Source organism: Momordica charantia (genome assembly GCF_013281855.1).
Source record: "Momordica charantia cultivar OHB3-1 chromosome 1 unlocalized genomic scaffold, Mcharantia_2.0 BLBB01000001.1, whole genome shotgun sequence".
Taxonomy (NCBI): Eukaryota; Viridiplantae; Streptophyta; class Magnoliopsida; order Cucurbitales; family Cucurbitaceae; genus Momordica; species Momordica charantia.
The window spans coordinates 22083006-22100189 of record NW_028275157.1 but is presented as its reverse complement, the minus strand read 5'-3'; the positions used below and the strand labels follow the sequence as shown (position 1 = coordinate 22100189).

Below are 17184 nucleotides of genomic sequence, written 5' to 3'. Positions count from 1 at the left end.
GGTGAAAAGAAGACTCTCAAGTCTAAGACCGTCGACTTGAAACTCCGTCTAAAAGTTAAAACGTGTTCCGATTGTTCACAGATGTTTGCGATTGAAGGTACTTTTTCCTTACGATTTTCCCGGGAAAAAACTTGTTGAATGATTTTTTTATTCGGATTCTCCACACTGCCACTCTTTTATCTCCGTGAATCACTCTTGAATTCTTTATCCGGAAGAGAGAAAGAATAGGAGATCTGAAGCAAGCCGATTAGAATTTTTATTGGGCTCGGTTTTTGAAGTTCGAAGCTATTTCATGGGGTTTTTTGAGGAAGTTGTCTTTTGTGAAATTTATTAGGGTGGAGGCTTGGGGAAGTGATTGCGAAATTTCGACAGCGTTGAATGCGCTGCACTTATGTCACAGTTCCCGACTTTGATTGATCATCTACAGAAGATTGGAGTAATGGTAATTCTTCATTTGCTATTCCAAGGCAGAGATTAAACAATTGATATCGGTAATATATCCTTTCTAATAAAGAATGGTCAGAAACTCTTGATTCGTAAAGGATTATTTAGAGCTCATATTGCCAATTCTACACTTTGTTGCTTACTTTTACCAATTCTTCAACTACCTCCTGGATCTTCAATGTCAATGAAATTTATCAGGGCAGAGGCTTGGGGAAGTAATTGCGAAACTTACGTGGCGTTGAGTGCAGTGCAGTTACCGACTCTGATTGATCATCTACAAGAGGTTGGTGCAATCGTAATTCTTCACTTGCCATTCCATTGTTGAGCTTAAATAATTGAAGGTTCGATACAGCTAATGGGATTGAAAGGGGAACGGGGCTACAAGATTTGCCCGTGCAGAGGTGGGGTGGGGGGACAAAAAATAGAAGAATGAAAGCGCTAAAGATGTGGACTCTTGTCTCCACCAATGCGTATCGGTTGGCATATTAGCCATTGACGTCTCTTTAGCATTTTGGTATTTGGTATTACCTCAAGATATTAAAATTATAATTAAAACAAGAGAAGAAGAATATTTAGTGTTTAGGGCAATGAATTTACTTCGATTGAACTTTTGCCCAGAAAATTTCTCTGAGCTCAGAGGAGTATAATAGCCGTAGTAGGGAAGTTATTTATTTATTTTCTTCACGTTAATGGAAATGACCTTCCCTTTCTATTTGTCAGCATTCGTGGAGTATAAGGGCTAGGACTGAGGTGGAATGCTGGAGATTATCTACATGGTTCAAGTATTATTTATAGTATTTTTTTTGTCTTAAGGCTCGTTAAGAAAATTATTTATGAGGGAAGATGAGGAAAAAAGATCTTAATGAGTAAAGGTTAGAATTGGGACATGAAAAAGTTGGTGAGTTGTTATGCAGAGGGGCATGCTAATGTAGCTCATAAGTTCTGGATGGAATTTGGACAAAGTGTATCCTTCAATTGCATTTGATGAACAGTCTATTCACTCTATATTGTTTCATTTTTATTGGGTAGTTTCTGTCTTTTCTTCAATGGCTCTATCTAACTACAATTTACTACTTGCTAAGCAGGTATCTCCTTTTACATGAACAGAAGGTAATGATATTGTAATTTGGAAAATGCAGCCGAGAAAGTTGAAGACTTGAATCCTGAGGTATGAAGTGTTCTTAAAATTTGTTGAGATTATTTAGATATAGAATACCATCCATAGTATATGTTAATGACATACATATCAATTTTAGGTAGCATTGCTCTCTTAATGTATTGTATATGATATTCCTGTCCTTGTGCATGAAATATGTGTTCATTTTTTTGTCGACTATGAACCACAGACTCCTTGAAAGCACTTCCATGCATAAAATAATAATGAAATGGTATACCTTCTTAATACAAAAAGGGGCGGTCCCCGTTGGTAAAGGCTTAAGATCTCTTGGTCACATTGACTTAGAAGTTCTAACCTTCGGGCGAGCTTAATACAAAAATCGATAGATGTCTCCTGGGTCGGGATCTTGGGGTAGGCACGGGTACCCTCAGGTATGGTGGTGCTAAGCTCCAATTCTCCGTTATAAAAAACAAAGGTATACCTTTTGCTGTTGTCACAAGTCACAACCTAATAGGCTCACGGGCTTCATATGATATTCCTTTTGAGTTGAGGTGTGAGAAGCGTACGCCTTTATAGGAAGAGATCATGAAGTCCATTTATTGCTCTAATCATTCAACTTTTATTTTAGGCATCACATTTTATTTCTCACAATTCCACTTTTGACTTGAAAATGAATTATGCATTCACTATTATTCTATCATACTACTATGTTATTTGGTTCATGGATTAGATTCTTCATGCTGCGGATGAAAAGCATCTCTTTTGTGTATGCTCTAGTGCTACAGCACTTTTTCATGTCATTTTCACCCATGGGCTGGGTTGTGGTAATCACGACAGTCAGCAATTAATTAATATTTTGCGTTCTTTTTTACTTCCTAGAACGAAGAAAGAAATATTTGTTTTCTCTACTCTCTTACTAATGTAAGTCAAATTCTACATGCAGATATTGGACACAAATCCAAAATTGTTTTTCCACCTCCACAGCAAAGGACGATAGAGTTAATCAGGAACTGAAGAGTTGAAGAAGCCATCGAGTTTGCTCAGGACGACCTTGCACCTATCGAGTCTCTTGTGCTCTCGATTCACATTTACTTATTTGTGAAATATTTGAGGTAATTTTTTTTGTATAAAGTACTCTCCTCTTTCTTGTTACAGAAAAGTTTTATGGTAGAGTAGGATAGAACAATTGCACTGCTTGCTTCTGTAGATGTTTCTAAAGGTACCCTTTGTGATGACCTCCTTGGACCCATGCTACAACGCTTAAAGATAGCAAGGTGAATTCTGCTGTCCTTACCAGCCAGAATCATGCCAAAGGTTAGTATGGTTTCCCTATGAAGGTTGTTTCTTTCCCTTTATTATTATTATTATTTTAATTTTATTAGTTGCAGATTTTTTATACTTGGCGTCTAATTTTTACCACTGTCATATTATAAGAATTAAGACATTACTGCCGTCCATTAGTATTTTTGTTCTTATATAGTGGAATGAAAGAACAGGGGATTATACAAATAAACAAAGATACATGAACCAAAAAGTGGCTACTAGAACAACAATTGCATTACCGCACCCCAATTGTTGATAATCACAACAAAAGGACATAAATCCCTAAACAAATTGTTACAAGAAACCCAAAAAGAGGTATTAAAGTGATCCTCACATCACACCTCCAAGAAGTACCCTTTCCACGAAAGAAGCTCTTCTGTTCTCCCACCAAATATTCCATAACACAGTGAAGAAACTAATCTGCCACAGTATTCGCTACCTCCCTCCTGAAAGAAAGGACGCAACAATACCTCATTCAAGCATAGAAGGACAATCATCACTCTGGGCCAAAACAGCTTTTAATGACTGAAAAAACCTAGAACAGACCTTACTGGCAAAAGGGCCAAATAGAAGAATTTTATTTTAACTTGACCGAGTTCACTTCATCTTATTATTCATTTGCTGTATGTGCAAAATGCATAGGCGTGTCAATGCTTTATTCTTTGGCCAATATAAATCATTTGTTGCTCTTGCATGGTGGCAGTGTTGATTTTAGTATTTTGGATGCCGGAAATGGAAATGGAAATCATAGGATGGAAAAGCATTTTCTTAATTCCAAAGTTCAGTAAATTAACTAAGAAAGGAGGAATTCTTCCCTTTTGTGGGTTCAATTCTAAAACTGTGCATTATTCCATTCTGGGAAGATAAATAATGTCATTCTATTCTCATCCGTCCATGATATGTTTAAACATGGAAAATATGGTGAAGGTCATTGTCAACTTTTTAGCTCTTCAATTTAACACCATGATCGAAGTTGGCATTCACATCGGGACTTTCTAGGAACTTGAAAATGGAATGCAAACCGAGACTCAAGGAATTCAATGAACTTCAGTTTTACAATACATCTTTACAAATCATCTTTTAAAATGTGCTTTCGGAACATTAGATGTTATCAACCATTTTCTACTAAATTGCAAAAGGTGGATTATTGTCCCATGGGAAGATTTCATTAGTGATTTGATTGAACTTCATAACCAATACTGCAAAGCTGGTTCATTGCTAGGCTTGAAGGCCCTTCACTTTGAGAGTGCGCAAAATTGTAACCGAGAGGTTTATGATTTTTCGGAGCTGAACAGTATTGTGGACTCGGAATAATTGTAATTCTACAGTCATTTTTCTTCCAGTATTGCCTTCTGTTTCCATCATCGTCAACCAGCATTCCTTCTCCTCCTTTCTACCTGTTATTTGCTGTACAACCTAGTGCAATCGATTGTCACAAGACTTTTCTTCAATTCAGCATTGTGAATGGCTGGTAATTCTTGCGGTGAACAGTTAGAATATAGCTTTTCCTTACCCAAGAACTGGGGTGTGTTCGAGAGTAAATTAGTAAATACTAAATACAGAGATTGCCGTATGAGAAGACGGAAGAATCCGAAATGAAAGGGTGGATCAAGGATGATGATTAAAACCAGAAGATGTTGTAGGAACAGTCTTTCTATCAAAATATAACCGATTAATATTGAAGATCATACCGCATGCATAGCTTCTTATCGTGCAACTAGATGGTTTCTAATAGAATGCAGAAGAAAAGGAACAGGCAAAGAGAATCTGCCAATCAAGAAAGTTCACTCAGATTTCACCGTAAGTACAAAAACCCACATGGCAGAGTGATTTGAAATTGAGCTGCTCTGTTGTTTTGCAGAGTGATTTGAATTTGAGCAACTCTGTTGTTTTGCAGGTGTTTCAGTTGCAACAGCTTCAAATTTGCATAACCCATCATCAAAATTTAAAGCGTAGCTGCAAGGATCATACTGGAACTTGAACTGTTGCTTCCCTCCGTTCTTGATGGCTTTCTTCATTGCCGCTCTCATCCTCCAGAACAGTTTCCTGAATTGCTTCCTACTGTAAGTATTCAACCATTCTATGCCTCCGACCAATCCCATTATACAGTGTCAATCTCTCAACTCCAAGATTTCTGCTTCTTTTCCCGAAAATGTCTTGAAATGAAGAGCAGGCTGCGATTCTTTTCTGGGTATTTGAGGAGGATTATAAGGGGATTCACAGACGAAGAAACAAACATCAAGAGTTGCAACCTGAGGTTTGCGCGGGAGTGTCAGAACTAAAACAACAAAAGAAGATTCACCCTTTTGTGTAGAAGAGGAACGAGAATAAGAGAATGAGCAAAGCGTAATCTTTTGGCCTTCCAATGAAGCTGCGTAGTTTCTGCTGAGCCTCTATGATGGTCGGCTTTTTCTCCTTGGAGTCATGTTGGAATGCTCAAATTCCATCAACTACGGCGATAAAGACAGAGAGGGAGGGAGGGCGAGGCGAGAGCTAATAGCAGGTGCAGTGGGCAGAGAGCCTACAAAGACATATCAGTATCGAATATTGTTGCGGCAAAAGTAACGAAGGAAGCTGCATATATTCAACGGTATGTCTTTGGTCTTTACCTCTTTCATGAGCGAAAAATATTTTATTATCCACCTAACTTCTTAACCATTCTTTACGGTTCCTAATAGATTCATTCGTTTTTAAAAAGTAAGGAATAAACTTCCTTTTTAACATTCTTAAAAAATCAGTAAATTTTACACAGGAAAGGAGTAAAACGCTCCAAACTTTTATCCGTTAGGAATTTAACTGAAATCCCGTTTGTTTTTCAGTCACTTCGCAAGTATAATGGAGTATTAATCCAGAACCCCATTTAACGGTTACTGAGCCTTCTTATGGTTAAGAATAATAGAAATCAGTAGGTCAAAACACATTTTAGTTCTTATATTTTTATTTTTGGCTTGTGTACTTATTTAAGAGAGTAATATTCTATATTAACTGATCTAATTGTATTTTTAACGTTGAAAACTTGGTATTATATTTTTAAAATTACAGAAAATAGGTAAATACAAGGATTAAAGCACTAATCAAAATATAGAAACTAGGGTTGTGTTTTATCTTTAACCAAATTAATAGAATTAGTATATAGAATGGTGATTATGGAAACAGATTCAGTAAACCAAAAACTCTTGTACTGATCAATCAAATCAAAGTTTGGCCATCTTATCCATTGATTTGTCTTCTATATCAGGCAAAGTGGAGGAACTTGATTCCTTATAGAATTTCTAGGTCATAGAGCTCTCTCACTCTCTTCATTGCCCTTTTACTTTTTCATTTACATAATAATCTCTTTTTTGTCTCACTCATCCCCTCATCTCTACACCTCTCTCCATCCCATAGAATCTTGGGGTCTTATTGCTATCCCCCATTGTGCAGAACTACATGCTGCTGCAAAAGGGAGATAGGGGGATCCCTTGGCTAATGACTTGTCACTCTAGCCAACTATGCAACCTTTGTCTCCTCTTTCAATTACTTCCTGTAGGGTCATTATCCCTATAAAAAGTGGGGATAATGGTCTGGGTTTCTTCTTAGGCTAAAGTCTTCCATATGACATTTTCTCATGGTGGGGTCTTATTCAGTTTCTTTAATGGGCGACCACGAGCTGGGGATAGGATAGGATTTCTCGTGGACCCTAATGCCACGTGTCTAGATCATAGGGTGGTGATGATACAGTGGGACTGATCCTTCCAATAAAGGCTTGTTGATGATGTTCAGATTGGAGGAGGTATGGAAGGTCCAGATTCCAAATTCTCCTTTTTCAAATCTCATTTGGCTGGGGAATTAATGCCATTGCCATTCCCTTGCAAGATCGTTTTCCCAATCGTACAAAGGCCATTTGGTCTTTTTCTACCTTTTCTGCAGATTCTCTCTGCAACCCATTGCCTTATCAGAATTTGTCTGTCATTTAATAACTTTTTTCATGGAATATCTTCTATATTTCTGCTGTTTTCGCTATCTTTTGTCCATTTCAGTTTCTTTAGACTAAAAAATATTGCCCTAGTTGAAGCACTTTTAAGAATTGTGATAAACCAACAATCTCTCTTGTCAACAAGGATTTTTGGATGGTCTTCCTCTATAGCATAAAAGTTTTCTTAAAATTTTCAAATTTAAGCCATTTGACTTTGATCTTGCCCTCTATCTCATATTATTTTACAAAAGAATTGTAAAAATATAGAGCAAATGCATTGGCCTTTGATCCAAGCATGCTAGATGGCATATTGCTTTTTAAGCTAAGCTGATAGGAAAAAGCCTTTTTATGTTCTTGGTAAACAAACTTTACTGTTGGAAGCCGAAAGTGTTGGCTAAAAGAAAGAAAAAGTTCCACATTTTAGATTTCCAATGTCACAAACAACAAATAGGATCTCTGCTGGATTTGCTTCAATGTCCTTTTTTGAGCTTTGTAATAGCGATTTTAAAAAAAGGGTATGTGATTTTCTTCATGGTAGAAATTAAAATGGAAGTGAAAGCTCAATGATAACAGTGGGTAAAATTCTCTGTGCCTTTTTTACTTGCCTAGGGATGGCATGTTCTTTTCAATAACCTATGTTTGTAGACTTTTCAGACCTCCTACCCTCTTTTCCTTTTTGCTTTTTGGTCTGTTTTGCAGGGGAACGTGCAAGTCTCAAAAATTTGAATGTGACCTTAGTATATAGAATTATTGCCATTTCTATCAAGTCATATGATCAAGAGTAGAAAGCAATGCATGACCGATTGAATGAAATAATATAGAGTGATGATACAGTTGAATATGAATGTGTATAGAATTTTGCTATTGTAATGTTGAAAATTTGTCCCTCTTATATTCCTATTACATGGCAGGAAAATTTTACATAATTTAATGAAGAAAATTAGTGAAAAAAATTTTAGTTACTTGCACTGTGCATATGTAACCACATGGTTACCCTGTTTATTATTCTTGTTAGTAAATTCATATCATTTTAAATATTGTTGATGTGTCTAAATGTTGAATTAATTCTAGTTTCTTTTTCAAGATTAATGCATCCACGTGTAACATCAAGACATGAATCATTAGGGAACCTTTGGTACTACTGTTTGACCATCACTACTATTCATATTTTATCACACACCATTTTAAGTTATTAAAATTATACTCATGAATTTTCAATTTGATCAATAATCTCCCTGAATTTATAAAATTGTTGCAATTAAACTTAATCGTTGTAACACCGTTTGTAATAGATTGTAAATTGCACAAGCTACTCTTAAACTACAAAAATTGATTATTATTATCATTTGCCCAAAGTTTTTCTAATTCTACCATAAAAACTCAAACTTTAGAATTATCACATCTAAGCTAATATGTTTAAGGTTAAGTTTTAAGATTTTATAGAATAAAATATTTTGAGTTAAATTGAAGTGATTCTCTATTTCGGCAGTTTGGTTGTATCAATTCTTATGGTTTAGAGGCATTTTGTGCAATTTGCTATCTATCACTAACAGTATTATATCGGTTGGACTTAATTGCAACAATTTTGTAAGTTTACGGGGATGATTGATCCCATTGATATTTTGTGGATGTGAGTGTAACAAGTCTATAGTTCATACATAAGTGGTCTGTGAATTTTTTTTTTCCCTAATTTTAGCAATTGAATATTAACTTTTTTAATTTCGAATATAAGCGGTAATATTACCCAAAAAAGAATCATATTAGATATTACTATGGTATTGGAATTCTTTCTAAGGCATCAGTTACATGCAGTATACGCCTACTTGAAATGAGGAAGCATCTGTGGCCATTGTCATAATTGGTAGGTAGGTAGCACCATATAGAGATATGCTATTTTAAAAAATAAAATATTAAAAAAATGATAAAATATCAAACATTTCTACCCTTACAAAAACTTACAAATTTGTGCAATAAGTCTTGTTTGAAGAATCATTAAAATATGTACGTATATAATTCAACTAGTTAAGACATCTATTTCTATCTAAAAGTTCGTGAGTTTATATCTGTTTCGTTTTTTAATTGGTGAATTTTAACAGAACGATACAATCCAAAGGTTGATTGTGTAAATTTTTATTGAAATTAATGATTTTATGGAGATGTTTACCTTACTTTTTGTTTAAATGAGTTGGTGAATTAGTTAGGTATAATATTTATTTAAATATAGGTGACAGAGTTCAATTTGAATAAATTAAAATTTTATGGTAAAAATTGACACACTTGGTAAGTTTTGGTAAAAAAAATAATATTTTATTTGTTTTTTGAAAAAAATTATATTTAAGAATTAATTTTATAAGATATATAATTATAAATATTTGAGTTCAAAATTTTCTGAACATATCTGTGATATAAGTGAGTCTGAGACTACGAATCACGAGAATAACATGGCCTTACGTGAGTAGGGCCCACCAATAAAGCTGAGGTTCTGAACTTACTCATCGTCAGTTACCATACCATTCCGTTAAGTTTAACCCCCATCTCTATCTGATTCAAAATATTAAAATCACCTCCGTTACCGTCATCCATTTGATATATGCTATGCTGTGGAAAATATTCTGGACAGTAATATGAAAAGTTTTCTCCTTCATAGCCACAATTCATAATAATAATGTGGAACTATTAAATAAAATAATATATTAATTAACAATGTGTCAAAATATAAATGGAAAAATAAGTTCCTATAAACTTTTCTGTTGTTCTTGAGCTTCGGGTAGGAGCGGGCCCACCAATACTCGTTCCTTTCTTTGTTAGTAAAAAAAAAAAAAAAGATTATTTGTGCTTTTATAATGTTTACTTTTGTCCATTAGAATTTTTATGGTTGAAAATTAGAATCTCTACTCCTTTCTCTTAAATTAAATAAAATATTTTCTCTTATAATATAGTATATTTTACATGATGATCTGAATTTTTAAAAAATCGTTAGCTTTAAAGAAGAAAAACTTTCGTGGTGGAGTGGGGACCTCTGTGATGTGACCAAGGCCTTTATAAGGACATGGGCTTGAACGTGCAACCCAGCCCAATTCAAGTGAAATGGGCTCTGAACAAATTGGGCCTGGTATCTCTAACTCTCAACCTCTTTTACACACCACACAAGTTTAGACTTCTTAAGCGTTTTGTTTGATTTCTGGTAGACGGATTTTATACAGATTAGTACTATATTGTGCACATCAAAATATATACGTTTTTTAATTCAATTGCTATCTAACATACTTGGCTGAAGTTTATATTTCATCTTTTAAATATATATATATATATATATATATATATTTTGAATTACTAATCGTAGTGTGTTAAGGTGGTTGTAAGATTGGTTGGTGGAGTTTACCATGAGGTAGAGCTTTATTGTTGATTTATTTGGATAGGATTTATAACTTTTTGACTATGAAAACCACTTTGGTTGTGTGAATATTTGAGAGAAAGACGTTGGAAATGCACTAAAAATGACAAAATTCTTCAGGTTCCATAGGATTCCATTAGAAACAGAAATCTGGTTTCACCTTTTTCTCTCTCAAATTAAATTACCTGAAATTCATTCCATATCTCAACTTACCAAAAGAAGTTGCCATGAGAGTTTTAAGTTTTTGTAATTTTGTGTGTGGGATTTGGTCCATTTTGGCGTTGGACCACGACACACTTTTTTTTTTTGAGGGGGGAAAGATTTTGTCATCAACCAGCTCAGCTGCCTCTCAACGGCCTCAAAAATGGAGTTTTCTACTTTCCCTCCCAACTCTATCTGAATTTCATTCCATTCAAATTTGTTCTGTCCTAAGCTTTTAAAAGAAAAGTGACAACAACAATCATATTTTTTGTTTCAAACCATGTTGGGTATGTTTGGGTTACCATTATGTATAGGAATTAGTCACTAACAAAAATTTGGATTTAGAAGTTTGATATGGGTTTTTGATGTTTGAAGTTAATTATATCGGGTTGGTTTTTTCGAAGAGTTGTATTTTAGCTACGGCCTAGCTTCATGTGACTCAAATGTAAGGAGTTGAATTTGAACAAAAATAGAAAAACTAATGCACACAATCACAATATATACACAAACTTCCTTCAACCATATTAGTTAAGATATCTCTATCTCTTCTAAAGAGTAGTAAATTTTTGAATTCCAATTGCATATTTGTGATGTGATATTCATCTGTAAAATTTGACCCAATTATAACAACTTCATTGAAAATTTTAATATTATTTACATGGAAATATATATATATATATATATATTAATTATATGCGAGTGTTCACCTGCTTCGGCCTTAAATCAAGTGATGAACAGTGGTTTATGCGGCAGATTTTGTCTTGCTCCTTCGTCGGTTTGCTTATTCGGTCAATCAAAGATTAAGAAATGACTGCAAATGAAAATCAATTAATCATTCTTTCTCAGACTTCAAAATGGAAATTTAGCTTCAATTTCGCACAACCACCACGTTCTTTCAGTGAAATTGAAATCCGTGGCGTAATTGTTAATTACATCAGTCATCAGTCAACGCATGAAATAAATCAAACAGGGAAAAAATTATGAGACAAACCGACGCGAAATCAAAAAATGAACAATTGGGAATTGGGGATTTCTTTTCCGGCTGAAACTCGCCGGAATCTGTTTTCATTTTCAGAGGAAAATAAAGCACTCTAAGGAAACCAGAGGGTTCTCCAATGACTCGCTGTGAGTGGTGAATTTCCCATCGATAATGTTGGATTCTTCTTCTACTCTTTGAGGACTGGCCGCCGGTGCCGTCGCCGCCCGAACCGGCGACGATTTCCCGGACTTCCTCACCGACGGGGTCCGCCCCAAGGCGGATCTAGACCCTCCGCCGTGGGGATGTGCGGTGGCGGGCGACCTGGATCTCCGGCCAGATTTTTCACCTGGGTCTCTCCGGGGAGGCTCCGCCCTCAAGCTCCGCCGCACCATTGCCGGGCCATTCATGTCTCTGTTCTGAGCCAATCTCGCCGACCCCACGACGCCGTTTCGTCGAACCGGCGACTGGTCGGATCTCCGGTTAAGTGCTCTGTTCGGCAACATTTCTCTTTTTACATCCCCGGAAAATGATTGATTCTTCGGCAATTTCACCGGCGATGCTCTGAAAACCCTCTGATGAACCTCCTCGCCGTCGTCCATTTTATCGGTGAAAGTGGCTGCGGAGAGACACTCGCTCGGACTGGAAATTTCAGAGAATTCACAAGCGTGTTCTGCAACACAATTAGTGGGAATTACTCGAATTTTCTTCTCGATCTCGTTTTCTTCCTCCTTGACCTTATCGGCGACTGGTTTTGGGGCTTCATCTTCGTCCGGCGGGTGATTCTTGGGTGGCGGCGGTGGTTTCAGAGCAGGAGTTTCAGTGAGCACTTCTTTCACGGTCTCTTCCTCCATGGAAGACGGCGGTTCTCTGCTTTCATAAATCTTCTCGTCTGCCGCCGCAGAATTGCGATCGAATTTGTGAGCTGAATTTCCGGAACTAACACAGCAACCCATTTGGGCGGACTAAGCAAAAAGCTTCAAAACCTGTCGACGGCGGCGGACATTGTAGTTTTCCGGCGAGCTGGCAGATTTGGGAATGGAGACTTGATAGTGAGAAGTCAATGAATTGTTTTTAAGGGCAGAATCATCAATCACTTCCGGACGATGGTACGAGTAAATGGGGCAAAGATAGCTATCTATAAAAGAAGGCGAAAAAATTCGACAATTTTCGTGAAAATGTCCTCAACTTTATACTTTTCTTTTAGGTTAAAAACTTCAAATATTGGGTTCGTGCATGTAATTTCAACTTTTGTCAATAATTATTTTGCTCTCCCAATTTCATTTTTCTATTATAATTTACCCTGCATTCAATAAAAGAATGATTTCATATTAAAAGGTTCTCGTTATGGGTAGAATTTATGTTAAAATTTTTAAAATACGACCAAAATAGTCATTTCTTAAAAATACAAAAACAAAAAAGATGTACAATTACTAAAATGAATTAAAGTTCAAAGTTGAAATTACAAAGACTAAAATTAACATTTTAAAAGTATAGGGACAAAAATTAACTACAAGGACCAAATTAGTATTTTAACTTTTATTTTAATGATATTGGAATTTTGTATTAGATTATAATCATAAAAAGTAAAAAATGGCATAGCACAATTAGAATGAGTAATGTCACCGTAAAATTTATATTCGAACCCTAAATCTATATTTTTTGTTCGGACACATTTACCAAATAAAAAGAGTAAAACGATAAATATTATAAAATTCTCTAAAAAAACATTGCATAAAGTTACGGTTGATCAATGTACACAATAGGCCATTGAAAAAATATCTTAAGACAGCATAAATTTAAATCAATAATCTAATTCTTGTGTCTATTTCTCTAAGATAACATAAATTTTATACTAGATCAATGCTTTATAATTCATTAGGATGCAAGTCTAATATTTAAAAAATGATTCTTCAAATAAAAGTTTATTAAAAGATAAAAATTGCCATACTTATTTAAGTGGTAAGATATAGATGGTAACACTTATTGAAATATTAAACGAATTTTAATGAAATTTAAAATTTGGAAAACATTGACACAGCTGGTAAAAAATTGATACTTTTACCTTATGTTAAAATAGTAATTGATTTATTGTCCAAGAAAAGGTAAATAATTAATTGTTAGGAACAAAATATGGGAGGGCATGAGTGGGTAAATTAAAATTAGAATTTGAGGCTCGTGATCTGTGTTCATCATTTGGATATATGTGAGATATGGTAATGGGCGGCAGATTTTTTTATTAATTTTATTTTTCTCTTTTGCAATTTTACTTTTTCCCACCGTATCACGTGAATTTCCCCATTTGCCATGCTGTTTTCCAATGATAATTACGGGTACGAACCCGACCCGACGTACATATATATTTCTTAATTGTTTATGGTCCGTTTGATAATCATTTTAGTTTTTTATTTTTGATTTTTGGTTTTCTATTTTTAAAAAACAAAAACTATATATGTTTGATAACCATTTTTTGTTTTTTGTTTTTAAAAAACAACGAACCAAAATATGTTTGGTAACCATTTTTAGTTTTGTGTTTTTTAAAAGTTAGAAAATTGAAAATACATGGTGTGGGTGTGAGTGAGGATGCTCTCCCTTATTATGGGGCTCGTGAAATGAAAATTTTTAGTCTCCGTCTCCACCTCGTTCTGAGAGATGTCCTCGAGAAAAATTATCGGTTTTATAAATGTTTTTAATTAGTTTTAGCATTTAAATATAAAAAAAGTGTAATATATATATTAATTATTTAAAAAATGGAATTGGGGACGAGGCTGGGACGTCCATTTTCTATTTTTGAGACCCGACGCTACTGTCTTCCCCTAATGTAGAGACATGAAAATAGAGATGTAAATAAACTTTTGGAAGATAAATTTTAGAGAGAAAATAAAAATACTTAGAAAAAAAGTAGTGAAAGAAAAGTTAAAGACAAAAAGATAAAAATGTTGAAAAGAAAAAGTCGAGAGGAAAAGATATGTTAAAGAAAAAAAAGAAATTATATAGAAAGAGAAAAGTTATATGGAAACAAATTTAGAGATAAAAACAAGATTCAAAATATAATTTTTATATAAAATAAATAAGTACAAAGATAAATAAAAATTATAGTGAAAAAAAATTAAATGAGAAAATAAAATATAATTTTTAGAAGAAAAAATAGATTACTCAGAGAAATAAAAGTTACAAAATATGAAATTTTTCAGAAAAAAAAGTTAGGAAAATATTAAATTTTTAGAAAGAGAAATAAAACTAATATAAAAAAACAAAAATACAAAAAAAAACTCTAGAGAGACAAATAAGAATAAATATTCAAAATATGAAAATTTTAGACAGATAAAAATAAAGTTTGGGGAGAAAAATTTAAAAATAAAAAAATTTTAGAATGAAAAATGAATTTTTTAAAGATAAATATGAGAGAGAAATAAGTTGAGTACTAGAAGAAGAAATGAGATTTTGAAAAACAAAAAACCTATTTTTGAAAACAATTTTTTTTTTTGAAATTTACATAGAATTTCAAAATAGTTTTTAAAAAATAAAAAACAGAAAGTTGAATGGATTATCAAACAACCCTCTTTTTTAAAAATAAAAAATCAAAATGCAAAAACGAAATGGTTATCAAATGGGCATTAGAAGTCACAAATTTAATCTCAAATAAATTATCTCATTGGTTGTACTATAAAATTTTTTATCATAGGGTGAAGTAGAAGTCGAGTGAAAATTTTTCTTAAAAAAGATAATAATTTAAAATTGTTCAAAATAAGATGTTCACGTTAAATAGGAGTGACCAATTTTACTCAAGTGGACTTTAATACTCTCTCAATAGTTCAATCCCAATCTCCATCTTGTAATTATTAAACCCAAGGAAAAAAAAAGAGATAATAAAATAATAAACTTAACGAACCATATATTTAACAAACAACTCAACAAAAACTAAGTCGCAAACCGACTAAATAACAACTCTTAATAAAGTTGGTATTAATTTTTTTAAATTATTGGACTCAAAATTCATTTTGTGTTCAATAAGTTTGAAAATTTTAATCTTAAAATGTGAAATAGATTATGAATCTACTGGACACAAAATTAAAAATTTAGAAATTTATTAAACATTGACCTATTTTGTTTTAATGTTTGATTGTGAAAAATATAATTTTTTTTAATACAACATGTAAGATGATAAATCGAATTCGCAACCTCTTTATATTATTATTTAATATATAAAACATAGTATAATTTACATGGAAATGAAATAACTAGAGAGACAAAATTGCTGCAATTGAAATGCTTCTATTTTGATGGTTTAAGAATTTGACTTTCAAAGAGCAACCTTGTAAGCTTCGACTTCAAGTGAAGAATTGCCCCCTCTTAATTCCTCGTAAATTTAAAATTTATATAAAAAGTTAAAAGATTTTGGAGTTTTCTTTTTAATTTATCTTCCCAAATTTTAAAACTTTATATATAAAAAAAGTTAGAAGGTAAACTTTTATCCCTACTATAAAAAGGTTTCTTATTATTTCAATGTATTAAAGAAGCTGTTAAACTGCAACAATCATAGGTGTCAAATTATAGGGGTTATTATTAAGTTATACTTTAATTTTAAATTTTAATTTACTTTAATCTACAAACTTTCAAAATATTTGTTTTTATTTCTATACTTTTAAAAAGTGACCATTTTAATCTTTTTTTTGAAATGTATTGTCCGCCACAAAATCTGTGAGATAAGAAAATTTGAGAAACATTAAATGAAACTAAGGATATTATTAAAGTTGAGAATGGTTGGTCTGATGAGAGCAGACCATGAGATGGAAGTTACAAAGAAAAATGGTGTGTAAAGGAGTGGATGGGTCCGCCAACCTACACAGTGCACATTAATTATCCAACAACCAATTATTATAATAAATAATGCCCAACCTTTATCTGCGGTGATTTTGCAACCGTCACAGACAAATCAGCTTAAAGAATTAATTCTTCTGGCCAAATATCTAATATTAAATATCTGTTACAAAAACGACCATTTCATTTAATGTTATTAATTGTACCCAAAATGAATCAAAAGATCCAGTGACCCGACATGTCGTTAGGATTTGGGCCCAAAACCTGGTCTCACGGCCCAACTTCTTTGAAATGGTTAAGAGCCTAATTGATACATGAATGATTGATTACACAAGGATTTTGAGGCAAACAACGCAGTCTGACCAAATCAAGGATTTTGAGCTTCACCAACCTTAAAAGACGGTTGATTTGTGTCCAATATGATAATAGGCAGTGAGTTACTATCAACAATGATAATGTCTCTGTTTTATCCATTCAACCAAAATTTTCATATTACTCACGAGTGAGCCCAAAAATCATACTCACGAGTAAGCCCCAGCTAAAATAAATTAAATTTTTAATACAAATTTATTTCCTACAAGAAAGATGTGATATTTTTATTGACTAAAAATTTGAGTGAGATATACTTATCAATTAAATATAATAAAAATTACAGAAGTTTGAGGATCAATTTAGAATCAAAATTTCACAAACCTTCATTTTCGTTATTATTTTATGATTTTAGATTTTCCGCTAAAATGAGATTTTTTTTTGTCTCAAAAAAGAAAAAGTCATTTAAGATAAATATTTATATTTATTAATTAGTTTAAACAAATAAAGAATATTATGTAACAAGTCAGAGCAACGAGCGTAATTGACATATGCCTCTAATCTAAGTCGTCCGTTCAAGAATATTATGTAACAAATTTTTTTAGTAAAAATACTAATTCCTAATCTTTTCCCATTTTTATTTC

General features: G+C 33.2%; 1 protein-coding gene and 1 long non-coding RNA gene across 12 annotated transcripts; one reads left to right on the top strand and one right to left on the bottom strand.

Annotated features, from left to right (window-relative positions):
* Window positions 1-7801, top strand: LOC111012349 (uncharacterized). 11 transcript variants are annotated; one of them, XR_015789394.1, is made up of 8 exons: window positions 1-97; window positions 335-442; window positions 643-727; window positions 1530-1612; window positions 2505-2875; window positions 4107-4684; window positions 4782-5474; window positions 7539-7801. It is a non-coding gene; the product is annotated as an uncharacterized LOC111012349 (long non-coding RNA). The 11 variants fall into 11 exon arrangements; XR_002601551.2 differs by having other exon boundaries at window positions 335-491; XR_015789397.1 differs by adding an exon at window positions 1165-1226 and having other exon boundaries at window positions 57-442.
* Window positions 7802-11282: 3481 nt separating this feature from the next.
* Window positions 11283-12647, bottom strand: LOC111012433 (uncharacterized). Its single transcript, XM_022286580.2, has one exon. The coding sequence runs from the start codon at window positions 12364-12366 to the stop codon at window positions 11506-11508; it is 861 nt and encodes a 286-aa protein (XP_022142272.2). The 5' UTR covers window positions 12367-12647; the 3' UTR covers window positions 11283-11505.
* Window positions 12648-17184: the final 4537 nt, after the last annotated feature.

Bases quoted from the DNA above. Each gene is read 5' to 3' on its own strand.
- LOC111012433 (XM_022286580.2), bottom strand. From the start codon at position 12,366: ATGGGTTGCTGTGTTAGTTCCGGAAATTCAGCTCACAAATTCGATCGC.